Source organism: Sardina pilchardus, chromosome 16, assembly GCF_963854185.1.
Source record: "Sardina pilchardus chromosome 16, fSarPil1.1, whole genome shotgun sequence".
Lineage (NCBI taxonomy): Eukaryota > Metazoa > Chordata > Actinopteri > Clupeiformes > Clupeidae > Sardina > Sardina pilchardus.
Window position 1 is genome coordinate 3,356,538 of NC_085009.1, and position 13,651 is coordinate 3,370,188.

At 45.0% G+C, this 13,651-nt stretch overlaps 3 protein-coding genes across 3 annotated transcripts; 2 read left to right on the forward strand and 1 right to left on the reverse strand.

Annotated features, from left to right (window-relative positions):
- Positions 1 to 319: 319 nt before the first annotated feature.
- ankrd53 (ankyrin repeat domain 53) lies at positions 320 to 1,948 on the forward strand. Its single transcript, XM_062517205.1, has 5 exons — positions 320 to 392; positions 512 to 694; positions 1,010 to 1,209; positions 1,569 to 1,733; positions 1,918 to 1,948. The coding sequence occupies exons 2-5, from the start codon at positions 602 to 604 to the stop codon at positions 1,946 to 1,948; spliced, it is 489 nt and encodes a 162-aa protein (XP_062373189.1). The 5' UTR covers positions 320 to 392; positions 512 to 601.
- Positions 1,949 to 2,119: 171 nt separating this feature from the next.
- On the forward strand, positions 2,120 to 3,014 carry LOC134060181 (ankyrin repeat domain-containing protein 53-like). Its single transcript, XM_062516807.1, has 2 exons — positions 2,120 to 2,233; positions 2,432 to 3,014. Exons 1-2 carry the CDS (start codon positions 2,129 to 2,131, stop codon positions 3,002 to 3,004), a joined length of 678 nt encoding a protein of 225 aa, XP_062372791.1. The 5' UTR covers positions 2,120 to 2,128; the 3' UTR covers positions 3,005 to 3,014.
- Positions 3,015 to 5,483: 2,469 nt separating this feature from the next.
- On the reverse strand, positions 5,484 to 12,567 carry tex261 (testis expressed 261). Its single transcript, XM_062516813.1, has 6 exons — positions 12,377 to 12,567; positions 10,661 to 10,740; positions 9,525 to 9,678; positions 9,190 to 9,257; positions 8,545 to 8,647; positions 5,484 to 6,690 (listed from the first exon to the last, which is right to left on the reverse strand). The coding sequence occupies exons 1-6, from the start codon at positions 12,444 to 12,446 to the stop codon at positions 6,575 to 6,577; spliced, it is 591 nt and encodes a 196-aa protein (XP_062372797.1). The 5' UTR covers positions 12,447 to 12,567; the 3' UTR covers positions 5,484 to 6,574.
- Positions 12,568 to 13,651: the final 1,084 nt, after the last annotated feature.

Genomic DNA, 13,651 nt, shown 5'->3' on the forward strand with positions numbered 1-13,651 from the left:
GTTTTTAAAATGATATGAATTGTTCAGTCTGTAGCCTATGAATCAGAGGGGGATCCAAGACGTTTCCGTTCAACATGTTTTAAAAACTTGTTGAAGTTTTTCTAGTAAAAATAATAACTAGGCCAAAGAAAGCTTCTTCCTAGTAAAACCCTGACCATGTCCTATCGCAGCACCATGGTTATCTTTCTCTACATGGCACAGGTATGAGCCCTGGCGAATAGGGGCGTTCTTTTGGAATGGTGTTGAAGAAGTGCCATGGTAACACTAACACTAACACTAACAGGTCAACAAGCTGGAAAGATTGGAGATTGTGCAGGCCTAATAAAGTGTCTTCCTTTGGTCGCCAATGCCATGTTCTAATGTAATCGCTAAATTCGTCACTTTTGACTGAGGTCAGTCTTTAAAAAAAGATATTTGTCTTAAAATAATCTTCAAAAATAGTTGCCTCTAGCCTACTCTACATGATGGAGTAGCCTATCGTATCGGTTTGTTTTGTTTGTCATTTGTTTAGGCTATCTGGTCATAGTGATCTCGGTTAAGTTGGTCAGGCGCCGTTGGCTGATGGGCTTTGGACAGGAAATGTAGAGGAGGCTAGGTGATCATGGATGCGCTGCAGGCCGCTGCATGTGGTGATGTTGTGTGGCTCGGTTACATTCTCCGACGTCGGACCTCGCTGCCTCAGCGCGACAGACAGGTGCGTAGGCTATTGCCGACCTCTTTCCCCGCGCAGGCAGACGCTCCTCGACGTTCCATTTGAAAACCGAACTAGTATCTTAGGCACGTGTGTTTGAATTAATCAAAGACAAATTCTTTACTTGTTGATCATTAGTTGGTCATTGAAACACTCATTCAGCTCACAGCATAATTAAATACAAAAATATAGAATCTGTTTATCATGCCTGTAACTGTAGACCTATAGGTCTAGGTCTGACCAACAATCCACGATGCCAATTACAGTCTGTGTGTGTGTGTGTGTGTGTGTGTGTGTGTGTGTGTGTGTGTGTGGCAGGGTCTTACTGTGCTGCATGTGGCCGCTCATCATGGGCAGGTCAAGTTCCTGGAGGCTCTGCTAGAGGGTGGCATTATAGAGGTGGACGCCCGCTGCCCCCAGGGCCGGACCCCACTTCACCTGGTCTTCACCCCAAAGAGCGCCCCCTCCACCCTGGCCTCCGCATCATGCCTGCTGATACATGGAGCACAAGTCAATGCGTTAGCAACCACTTCAGCTGCTCTCTCTCACACTCAAATTGAAACAATGTATTATCTGGACTCCAGAAATGCATTGCCCAAAGAATGGTTCTTTCTGTTTCTTTCTCTCTCTCTCTGTCTCTCTCCATCTCTCTCTCTCTCTCTCTCTCTCTCTCTCTCTCTCGCTATCTACGTTTCTATCTATCGATCTACTGTATATCTATCTATCCATCTCTCCCTCTCCATCTCTTTCTGTGCGTCTTTACAGCTCTCTAACACCGTCACGCATCCCTCTTTTACATTCTATACCACTCTTTCTTCTCCACTGTCCCTCTCTCTGCTGTAGTGGGCGTATAAGGCTCTGTTCATGTCCTCCTCAGGGCCACAAAGGCCGGCGTGACGCCTCTGCACCAGGCAGCAGCTGAGGGTCTTCTGGAGGGTGTGCAGGCCCTCCTGGGGGCGGGAGCTGACCCACACCTGAGGGAGATGAATGGCCACACGCCGCTGGACATGGCCAAGTTGTGGTGCCACCGGCAGGTTGCACGGTGGGTGGTGGGTCTCTCTCACGCTCACTTTGAACAGTTAGGCCAGTTTATGGTGGTCTTCATTTTTTAAACATGATTTATTTGTGGCCAAGTCATTAAGTGACTTTAGATTGTGCTGTCTTTCTTCTGTAATTACTGTACTTCTAAGCTCAGATGTGTGAATTCCAAAATTCCTCTGAAATAGTGCTTCAGTGTGTCAGTGGGGATCAATCTGATATTTAGCTGTCAAACTCAACCATCCTCTCTGCTCCACTGTAATTAAACAAGAGGGCCAAGCTGTCCATAATGCGTGGAATGTTACGGAAACACTGTCCTTGATACTGTGAATAGGAGCAGGCATAATGCCCTTACTTAATGCATGTGTGTGTGTGTGTGTCAGGTTCCTGAAAGATGCCATGTGGCAGAAGGATAAAAAGACAGAGGTGAAGCAAAGGAAGAAGCTGCACGAGCTCAAAGAGACTCTACAGTTCTGGCACCATCGCAACGAGTGCAAAGAGAAGGTACTGACTTATTGCTGTACAGATGACACATTGAATCAAATAAGTACAACTGCACATACACTCACACACACTCTCACACACACAGGGAACAAAAACACATCCTCATTCTATACATTTATACGTACATTTACTGTATACGCTTCCTTACATTATGTCAGCGAGGACTACTCACCCGGCATGTTTCCTTGTTTGTGCCAGTTTGATAGGCAGGGTGTGTCTGAGGAGAAGGTGGCTGCCTGGGCCAAACACAAGGGCGTGCCTGTGAAGCGGGGGCCAGAGAGGGGCTGCTGGCTCCTCCACCACACCCAGTGCACCTCCACGGATCCTCCGGCCGCCAGACACCAGGAGCGCCACCAGGGTCAGCCTGCGGCACCGCGAGAGGCCTGGAACGTGTCCCCAAACCCCAACAGACCTCCCAAAGCCTCCACGAGCCGACCCCAAGGGGTGCGCACCAGCGTCCGGCCCGAGAGGGTGGCACCGGCGCCGGACCTGCGTCGCAGCGTCACGCTGACCCAAGAGCCCAGGGGCCGCGCCTTCTACAAGACGTGCTGGGAGGACAAGCCCCGGGCCGCCCCTGACCTGCCCTTGGGCACCCTGAAGAGGGAGCTCTTCCCGGCGGACTACCCCTCACGCCTGGCGTCCCCGCTGGACTTCCAGAGCCACTCGGTGCTGGACCTGCCCCGGCGCCGGTGTCCGTCACCAGAAAACGAAGCGTCCCCCTGGACTGAGATCGCCATGCACCTGGTGGAGGAGCTGAAAGAACAATACTAGGGAAAGGACTGCTGTCTCCGAGCGCTTAAGCCTCGTCTTTATCATATCATATCAACACTTTTAATGGTGGCGCTTTACGCCTTTGAAGGGATATTGTACAAAAACACATTCTGTTTAAGACAGTAGTCATTCATGAGAGAGATATCCTGCAGAGCATATCCACGACACTTACCTTTACAGGTACTATATGGAGTTTACATTAATTTATTAATGACCAGTAAATAACTACAGGCTATAAAGAAACAACCATTTTGATCTAGTATTAAAAAATACCTTTGCTCTGCATTATCCCGAAGTCCACTGAAATTAGCATGTAAACTAGCTAACACCAGGCTGGAATGCTGTATGGTTGTGTTCAAGACAACTTGAATCCTACGGAGGGTTCTTTGAGAACACTAGCAGAACCTTTATGATGAGAGGATGAGAACATCTACTGTAATTACCGGATCACACTTGTCTGCATTAATAACAGAAAATGATATACTGACTGTATGTGTTCCAATCCAATACATAAATATTTCATTTTTGTACAGTTAAATAAAATAACACTGACTTTGGGTTGCTTTTAAGTTGATAACACTTCAACACAATTTCTTATGCACCGACCTACTGCACTGATGAGCAGAGAGGAGATAAGAGCAAACACCTTTGGGTGACCTTTTGGCTCTCCACTGACATGCCTGATAAATGAACCACAAAGGGTGTGAGACAGAAACACAGGGGGTGAGAAAAAGAGAGCGAGAGAGAGATGAAAGTGGAAATGGGAGAAGTTAAGAAAGGAGAAGAAAGTGACAGTTAGGGGAGAGAGTGAACAATGTGCTGCTTCGTCGCTTAGAGCTTGTGTTAAGTGTGAACTGGCAGAGCGAACAAAGGTGTGCGTTTGTGTCATTTTCTACAGTTTATCTATCTGTCCAATGCATTAGTGTGATGGGGGCCAGGTGTGTGCACATGTGAGAGTACTAATGTGTTCTAGTACAGGCTGTGTGTGTGTGTGTGTGTGTGTGTGTGCGCTGCATCATGGGGTGTTGTGAAGTGTGTATGTGCGTGAGTCTGTTATGGGGTATATGTATATGAAGCACTAGGGTCTTGTGAGTTGTGTGCATGTGATGTATGTGGAGTTCTATGTTCTAGTGTTTTTGCAGCCTACTGTGTTCAGGAGAGGTCTAAGTGTGTGTGCATCAGGCCTTGTTTGTGCATGAAACACTTGGTTTTTGTGAGGTGTGTACTTGCGTGAGAAGTAACAGGTTCTTCTGAGCTGTATAAATGCACTGTGTTCTTGTGAGGTATATATGTGTGTGTGTGTGTGTGTGTGTGTGTGTGTGTGTGAAATCTTGTAGTTGTGTGTGTGCCCTATGCAGTCTGAAGAGCGTGACCGCTGTGGCCTGGGTCACATGTCTGCCTGCTCTGCCTCTGTCCCTCCCTCTGGGATCGCCCTCCCCTCTCACTCACGCCCCACTAAGTGGCTCTCCAGGTGAAAGCACCATGTTGGCATATGTGTGTGTGTATGCGCCTGTGTGGCATGTGTGTGTGTGCACACCAGTCTCTACTCTACTCTACACACACTCCCCTGGGGCACTTGACCCTTGCCCAACCTCACACCGGCAGGACAAATGTGCTACCTCAGAGCTGCAGCTCAGCCAATCCGCAGCAAGGACTGCAGAGCAGCACGTACAGTCAGGTCACGTTGAGGCAGTCACGGCAACAGTGGACGGACATCGGGAGGAGGTCAAAAGGCCAGCTTTAGGAATTCCAATTTAGCCATCTAACCCTCCAGTGCAGTATACAGTATACAGTACCATCTGACAAAGACTCGTTTTAACACTAGTACATACTTTGAAGAGGACTGAAGGTTAGTATACTTGTCCAGGACACTGACAGTGATAATGGATCATGAAGACAACCATAAGTACATACTCAGTCCAAAGTTGACCTTCATGACTCATAGCTTGTAAGATACGGCACATGGTCACTGAATACGCATACAATCAATGGCTCTAACCAGGCTGAAAGGATGCTTCCCAAAACTGTTGTTGAGCATACCCTATGGCAACTAGGAGACAGTATTTAGAACAAGGTGTACAAAGCCAATAACAAGGAAAATCCAATGCCTTTAGTAAAAATGTTCAATGTCAATGCATAATCAGTGCCGCTGCTGACCATTTTGGTGCCCTAAGCAGAATTGCTTTGTGGCGTTAGCAAATTGTCACACTGTAAACGTTCTCGACAAATAGTGAAACGCAGTTTGCAGTAAAACTACTAAGTGGCTAAATGTTGGTGGCCCCTCTGTCCTGGGTGCCCTACGCACAGTGCGTGATACACGCGGTGGGAGTGGCAGCACCGCCCATATTCAGTCTTCCTTTGAGCTGCAGCTTGAATGCTAGTGCTGCTAGTTTAAGTCCCTTTAAAAGTTTAAAAGTAAATAGAAATGGAAATGATTTGCCCATTATTAATAATCAATAAAGTCAGGACCAATGAGCAGTTTGAGTCTAGTATGATACAACTCCCACTTTATTACCAACCGTTGACATAGACACTACAGTGTCTCTTGATAAGACACTACTGTGCATGAGAGACCGTAATGGCCCAATCCCATATCGACACGTACAACAATGAACGTGGAGTGCGGATCACCTCTAAGCTTCCAAAAATGAATGAAAAAAGGAATCCCATGTTATTTCTTGTTTTACTTACGCCAGTTTTTAAAAATGATAAGCACGACCAAAAGAGCAGCCTACACGGCCTCGATGACTGACTGATAAGCTGTACACAGGAATCGTATTGATACAATCATACACAGGTAGTCTCAAACTCACTCACACAAACACACACTCTCTCTCTCGAATACCAAAACGCTATCGCATCCAAACAAAATCACAATCTCTCTCTCACTTGGTCACACTCCACATACACACACACACTCTCTCTCACACACACTCATACACACACAGGACTTCCAACAGCTACACATTCTGTCGCTCTCATGCATGCTTGCTTGCTCATTTGCTCGCTCAATATCTCTCCATCACACACACACACACACATACAATCTCTGATTAATTACATAAACTTCAACAATCGAGCCATATAAAAGTGACACATGGAGTCTCGTTGTAGCTGGAGGGCGAGGGTGTCCACTGTAGGTGTCGCCTGGCCGAGGTGTGGATCCGATGGGCATCGTCTTGATGAGCGAGTTTGGCAGCAGTCGTCACGTGGCATTGAGATGAGTCCAGAAGATGGCCGATTGGCAGCATTGTGCTAAGAGTCTGTCTGGACGCACTCTTCTTCAGGGACATCACTGCCCTTGTGACCTCGTGACCCTGTGACCCTTCCACACACACACCCCGCACCCCCCCTGCCCTCCCCTCATGTTTGGCGCTGTCCATCAGTCTACCCTGTTTACCCCCCGGGAGGAGGGGGGAGCCTCTGCCTGTCATATGGCAGAACATAGCCTTTGAACTACCTCTAGCTCGCCTCATTCCTCCACCTACCTGTACAAAGACACACACACACACACACACCCGCCCAGGCACCACACACATACACACACGCTACCAGCCCCTTCGGAGGGGTTTAGTACATCTTCTGCCGGCTGGGCAACACAGCCTCTTTGATGAAGGAGAAGATGAGGAGGATTCCAGAGCGCTTGCCCCTCTTGCCCTTGGTGAAATAGTTGGACACCACGTCATCTGGGGAGAGAGAGAAAGAGAGACAGATTTGAAGGGGACTAGAATAAGGAGTGTGATGGAGGGTCATGTGTCTCCATAGCAACCCCAGCATTAGGACCTAACACTTGGTCCAGAGGTACTAAATCTATAAAAACATTAAGAACAGAAAGCATTCACTTCAAAGGAACACAACTGACCATTAAAACATGCTTGAAAAAGAAGTCAGATTACAGTCTCTAACACAATAAGACTTTATCTTTCTGAGAGCTGAACGGTTTGAAGATGCTGCTTCCCTAAACCTCACAACAGCCTAAATCCACCATGTGTCCAGTGCCGTCAGCTGGGACAGGCCTGACCTGTCACAACAATGCAGTTAGACAGCCACAGAGTAACCACACACACACACACACACACACACACGCACACACACACACACGCACAGGTTTGTGATGAGGTAAGGAAGACTACTCACAAAGAGGTCACAAGGCACAGCTGCATTATTAAAACCGCACAAGAAACCCCAGACTGCCCTACGCTCTTGCCAAATCCCTACTTATGTTCGGTCCAGGTAATTCACCACACAGCACTGACAGGGCAGAATTGTCAGTGATGTCCATGGGCCATCATTAGGCTGGGATTAGGAATGCGTCAATGGAAGTCTTTAGAAATGCCTTCTGTGCTGTGGGTGTTTCTGCGGGTGTTGCAGACTGGATCATTTCCTAAAGTACTTGTGTGTGTTCAAATTGTACAACATAGACACCCAGACAATAACAATAACCTAATCACAACAGGCCTGAGACCTAAATTATGCCAACGTGTTACTAAAGATGAAATATAATCCAAAGAACAGACTTTTGTTCTCTAAAACACAACACATCAAGTTCAATCCAAGTTACAATGAGCATAACTAACTTCAACACTTAAGATTGTTTCATGAGCACTTGATTCAACTGTCCTATAGTTTATTTGACTATGGGCAGGCCGAGGGAACCAGAAAGCCAAGGACATGGCTGTTATAGCCAGGAGATGAGGAGGCATTCCCATCCCTGGGGTGTGACACACCAAGTCAATCAACAACAAATGTTCTCTTCATAAATTGAAAATATACAATCTACTGTCTAAGGCTACCTTTCCATTATACAAACCCTAGGTCTTTCTCTCTTTCAATCACACACACAGCCTCGAAACAGGAAAAAAAATGCTGCCCTTTAAGATATCCAACTGAGGAGGGCAAGGCAACAAGAACTGTTCGAAACTGGAAAAAAAAACTCCCTTTGCTGCCTTCTAAGATATCTTACAATTACCCGAATAACAGTCATTTTTGAAGGCAGCATTGATGTATCCTGCATGCTCCGTACTACCCACAATCATTTGCAGCAACGTCTGACACAGCTGTGAAAAGTGAACAAAGATGGTGGGTGACACTGGTACTGGTTGCTGAATCTATTGAAATTTGTTTGATGTTGTTTTGCTTAGAGTTGTTAAAATAAACACTGTACTATCTGATTGTACCATTGTTGTAACTATTGATAGCATCTGGTCTGATGTATGTCTGTCAGACAACTTTCTACCGTTAGCCTGCAAGTTTCTGTAAGCTAGTTTCGTGTTCCTGCTTTTGCTAATGTCATGCCATAGTGTTAACCAAAGATTCAGAGCGCTACGCTCAGTCTTGAAAGATGCATTCAATCCAAAGTCATGTCTAGATAGAGACAGCTCTCTATCAAGGCAGTGAGCCGCTGCCTTCCGTTTCGAACAGAACCACAATCTTCTACTTCCCGCTTCAAACAACCTTCTCTTTCACTTTCACCACACACATACCTCTCTTCTTTCACCAGATACCCCTCCCTTCCAATCCCAAACCCATAAGATACTGACCTCCTTGCTGCATGGTGGAGGGCAGCACATTCTCCCCCGCCGATAACGAAACGAAGAAGGAGAAGGGGATCACCCACAGGCAGATGGTAAAGTATGCCAGTACCTGCACAACACACAGCATGGGAGTTGTTAGCATCAAGTGACCAGACAAATACACAACAATGACCAGTACCATCTGCATGTACCTGCTGGAAATCAGTTATAAACCCCATCTCTCCCAATACCTAAACAATAACAACTCCGCAATAGCTTATACATGATACCTAATATATGGGAACATCATAATTAAATTTACCCATACATGCTGTTCATTAACACCTACCCGATCATAACACTAACCATATTATACAAACTTAACACTTTCAACCACACTATTAGCAGCAACATTCTAGATAGAATTCCCCAACCCATTCTATTCCACTTAGCATCAAGCAAACCTGACTTAATCACCACAAAATCAATGAGGGGAAACTCATTCCAAGCACTAATCAACACAGTTATTACACCATTGATAATCATCACCCTATTTCATGGCAAGCAATCTTCGCCACAACAGCTAGTCAACCAATCAGTGGCCAAAACAGCCATCCAATCAGACTAAATGCTCAGTGAGTGTATAGAGTGGCCTACCACAGCCATGCTCACCTCTGAGAAGGGGTAGTACTCCTCTGCGAAGTACTGGAAGGCCAAATAATGATTTAGGACTACCAACACTATAAGAGAAGGACGGAAAGACAGATTTTAGATATATCTTTAAAACACAACAAATAGCCTGAATGAGCTAAAACACAGTATTAGCTCAAACACAATTGAGCACAGTCACTTTGAACTCAACACCGGGGCTCTGGTGTGCCTGCTTGGGTTAGATAACTTGGCTAATTGTTACTCATGGATCTCTATGAGGGAGGTCATATTGTATGCACAAAGACGTGTAAAAGCACACAATGCCAACATGTGTATGTGTGTGTCCTTCCACTCACCACAGGACAGGATGAAGTTTGGCGAGCTAAGCAGGATGTAGGGGAAGGTCTGCAGCAGGCCAAAATACACCAGGTTGGTGAAGAGCCCCACCCCTACCATAAAGATAGGGAACCCCTCAAACACATACAGTCCGACTAGTACACCTGTGGAGAACTGTAGACAAACACAAAAGACACACACACACACCAAAGGTATTAACACACATAAATCCACCCCCAAGAGTCCTATGGAAGTTTGCACATTAAGTATCTAATATGCGGATTGTCTAATGTCTAAACCTGTAAACCGATCTAATCACATCTTCTTGTTGAGTGATAACATTGATCTGACCGTGATTCAGCGATGGGCAAACTAGTAATACCAGAGAGGGTTAAGCAGAGCTTTGGCAATACTGTTAACCTTCTCTTAAAATTCCTGCAGTAATTCTTTTGTGCAAAAACATATGAAAATACCCAACTTAATCAGTGCTCCAAACAGACACCACTGTTTTAAGTATAGCATATACACACTTCTTTATTGTCCTCTGTACTGTCTGTGTCAGAATCAATGTTATCGTTCAACACGCGGATGTTATTAGATAGTTTTCCAGTTCAGCATGAACCTTGTTTTTGTGTAGAACCGGAACCTTTCTACAAACTATGACAATGTACTGTATGCACAGCAACCAGGAACAGAAAACAAGAAAAGCCTAATGTTTATGGACACACTGGGAAACGTCTTTTGCAATAGAGGGTTTACATGTGTCAATCTGAATTTACGTCCACTCAAGTGACGTCACTGAGTCAACTAGCAATCAAGCATTTCTCCAAAGGAAAAAAGAAGCCAAGCTGAAGCTGGCAGACAATGTATTGTCCAAAAACTGCTAAGAATTTCAGACATAGTGTTGATGACAAGCCAATGTTTTGAACAGTGTGACATTGTTCCTATATATTGTTATTTGGGCATGCTCCTTTCCCCATTGGACATGTTCTTCTGAGGAAGAATAATCATCATTGAGCAAATTCAATCAGAATACATGGAGCTGGTTTCTGGTTGCACAGCAACGTTGCTCAAAAAGTTGCCCCTTCACCATCACCTTAAAGCTTAATTGTGACACATTGTGAGAAATGTCCTGTGTTCTGCTGGCAATACCCACCAGGATCATGTACTTTATAATCCGACTGGTTGCGACTGTATATTCCTCTATTAACTCTGCCAAGTAATAAAGACCCGCAGCTGGGAAGGAAACAGAAAGAAATCGAAATGTTAAGGAAACACAGTATGCAATAATATGGTTAGTTATAGCCTATGCTCACTAGCCAGCATAGATAGTGGCATAGGTAGGCTACTGGTTAGGCCAACACGAATGAAAAAGTCAAATGTGGCAGCTGTGCGTGCGCGCGCCAACACACACACAAGCCCCAATCCACATGAGGGGAGCAGTCCTTCAGTCTCCCCGCGGAGCTGACTTCAAGCCGCTCTTACATAAGTCAAAACATTCACATCAGAAAGGTGGGTGACAGCGCGCCTGCACGCTAGAGAGCCCCGTCCTCGTCACGCGAAGGCACTCTACAAGCGATCTGCTACGATAGGGCTGAGGAAGGAGCAGGTAAAAGGGACCCTGCACTTTTGAACTGCGACCAGACGTTCAGTTTGGAAAGTTTCCCAACTAAACAAAAGGTGACATGGAAATGCTCAACCGAAGATGTAAAAGCCCCGAAACATGCGTCTTTGACAATTCCAGGAATCCACTGAGTGAACTGACGCACACCAGTATGGATGCCTTGTGTAATGTAGCCTGCACCAAATGCGTTGTGAAATGTTAACTTGCTCTACAAGCTCAATGTTTTTTCAAAGAGCCATATGACCATTTAATTAATAGTAAAGATTAACAATTGCATCTAATTCGGACTAAATATGGTGTTCCCCCAGTAAAGTATCCAGCGGAATCATATGAAGCCCAGCTGCGACACCGATATAATACTGTCAGCTCAAGCAGTGGTTATGTCATGTGATAAGACAGGTAAACGACCTGATTTCACCTGAAAGGAACAGGTGATAAACATTGTCAACGTGGACAGTGGAACTGCTTTCTGTAGCCTAGACGAGCCTTGATGAAAGTTGCCACACACACGCCCATCCCAGTTGAGAAAAATCAGAAGGGCTGACATTCACAGCAATGGTATTATTATTACCATGCAAATGATATCGACATTTTCTCTGTAGATGTAGCCAATTAGTAGACGCTATAACATCATCTTATGAGTAAGCTATTGACCACGAAGAGCTAGTTAGCATGTTAGCTAGCCCTTCTCAAATGTCCACGTAAGCCTATATTGTTAGCACTAGCTAGTTACCTGTCAAACTGGTTGAAGCTGCACGGTTTGCAACCTAGATAGATAGCTAACGTTAGCTTATCAACAAAATGCATTGCAACATTTTAAATGTCTACACTAGCAAACGATGCATAATTGCTGTTGTACGATTTACGCTGTCTGACTTCAATTAACTAGTTGGTTAACAACCAATCAACAAACTTAGCCAACTCACGCTAAGCATTAGCTTCACGCTTTTAGGCTAGTATCAATACTGCTTAGAATGCACAACGAATTACTGCTAGCTGATTAGCAAGTCGCTACTGCGGTCTACAACTTGGCGAGCTCATGAGAGCAGCAAAAGCTTAAACATGGGGTATGCCAACCACTTTCACATGGGTCTGAAGATGCAGACCCGTGATCGATTCAAAAGATGACTTTAAAAGACAGCAAGATATCATTAGCTAGGCAGTTCAGAGATGAAACAGGAGGGAATGATGCCATGTTAGCGAGGTAGCACGCTAGCCGGTGAACCACTCCATAGGACCGAAACTCACCAATTGCAAGGGTAACAAATGATATTTGTATCACCAACGACAGCCAGCTTAATAAATAAATAAACCACATCTCTTTTCATATGAAATAAACCAACCAACTATGAAAAAATACAAAAATGTAAACGTGCTAAACGCTATTTTGCTATGAACTGGTCAAAGTTCCTCCCCTTGCTCCTCCAGACGTTTAGGAGACGGCAGCAAGAGGGCATTACGTTGAACTCCTACGAAACAGCGCCTCCTCAGCCTGGAGGTAGCTTGGACTGCAACTGATTCAGAGAATGGTCTGTCTGCATAGACGCACAGTCACAATTTTAAACCACAACAAAATGCCAAATGTTAAAAGTTGGGCTATAGCAGCTCTATTAGACTAGACTAGGCCTGATCACCATGTTGTCACTTGGTCCTCTCTCTCTGAAACCACCGTCAACTTACATTTTACATAAATTTGAAGAATCTGTATAGTAGCCTATAACATCTTTATTAAATCAATTAGCAAAGGAAATATTGTATGCAAGAAGCAAAACATGGGCTGCAAGTGTGGCCTAACTGATGTAGCCTACGGCATCAAACCCGGGTTCGCTGGCGTACGGTGCAGGTGCCCCAGCCAGTTGCGCCACAGCTTACACAGTAGTCAGCTTTATCATGCCATTTGGGCTGTTAATTCCAGAACTTATTGTTGTTTTAAAATATATCTTTGTCAGTTGTTCTAAATGAATTAGGTAATTGGCAAACACAGTGTCATGTTAAAGAACTTTAATATACAGTATGTTCACTTTTTAAATATTTGTAAAAGTCAGTTTGTAAAATGTGTCATAGGCCTAAAACGCTGGGCAAAACTTAAAATGTGAAAACAAACTCTCATCGCGCCATTCTCTCTCCATAATCAAAATATCACACACCCTTTTGCTCCTCAGCCACATTCAAGCCTGACACTTTTCAAGGTTATTTATTTCCATTACGCTTTAATGTTTGTTTGAAGAAAGACAAACTAAAACATGCCATAATAAGCCATCTAAAGTGAAGATACGATATATCACCCATGATCACCCACTATAAGAAAGAAAAGGTGGAGGTAGCAAAAATAAAGAAACAATGGCAGAGTGCAGCACCCTCAATTTCCAAAGCTTTTAACAAATGGTGGTGGCAGAGGCACATGCATGTGCTTAAATACCATGTGCAGAGTGGGCTGGAGGGCTTTTAAAACAGCCACATAACCATGTGCACAGTCTGAAAGCTCAGAGTGGCGAGAGCAAATTGAGGGGGAACCAAAATGGC

What these genes read in the sequence shown, in the direction of transcription:
- ankrd53 (XM_062517205.1), top strand. Translation starts at nt 602, where the DNA reads ATGGATGCGCTGCAGGCCGCTGCATGTGGTGATGTTGTGTGGCTCGGT. An exon ending in TGCCTCAGCGCGACAGACAG is followed by an intron (nt 695 to 1,009) that starts GTGCGTAGGCTA and finishes TGTGTGTGGCAG; the next exon opens with GGTCTTACTGTGCTGCATGT. An exon ending in CATGGAGCACAAGTCAATGC is followed by an intron (nt 1,210 to 1,568) that starts GTTAGCAACCAC and finishes TGTCCTCCTCAG; the next exon opens with GGCCACAAAGGCCGGCGTGA.
- LOC134060181 (XM_062516807.1), top strand. Translation starts at nt 2,129, where the DNA reads ATGTGGCAGAAGGATAAAAAGACAGAGGTGAAGCAAAGGAAGAAGCTG. An exon ending in GCAACGAGTGCAAAGAGAAG is followed by an intron (nt 2,234 to 2,431) that starts GTACTGACTTAT and finishes TGTTTGTGCCAG; the next exon opens with TTTGATAGGCAGGGTGTGTC.
- tex261 (XM_062516813.1), bottom strand. Translation starts at nt 12,446, where the DNA reads ATGTGGTTTATTTATTTATTAAGCTGGCTGTCGTTGGTGATACAAATA. An exon ending in TTATAAAGTACATGATCCTG is followed by an intron (nt 9,679 to 10,660) that starts GTGGGTATTGCC and finishes GTTTGTCTACAG; the next exon opens with TTCTCCACAGGTGTACTAGT. An exon ending in CTCCACCATGCAGCAAGGAG is followed by an intron (nt 6,691 to 8,544) that starts GTCAGTATCTTA and finishes CTCTCTCCCCAG; the next exon opens with ATGACGTGGTGTCCAACTAT.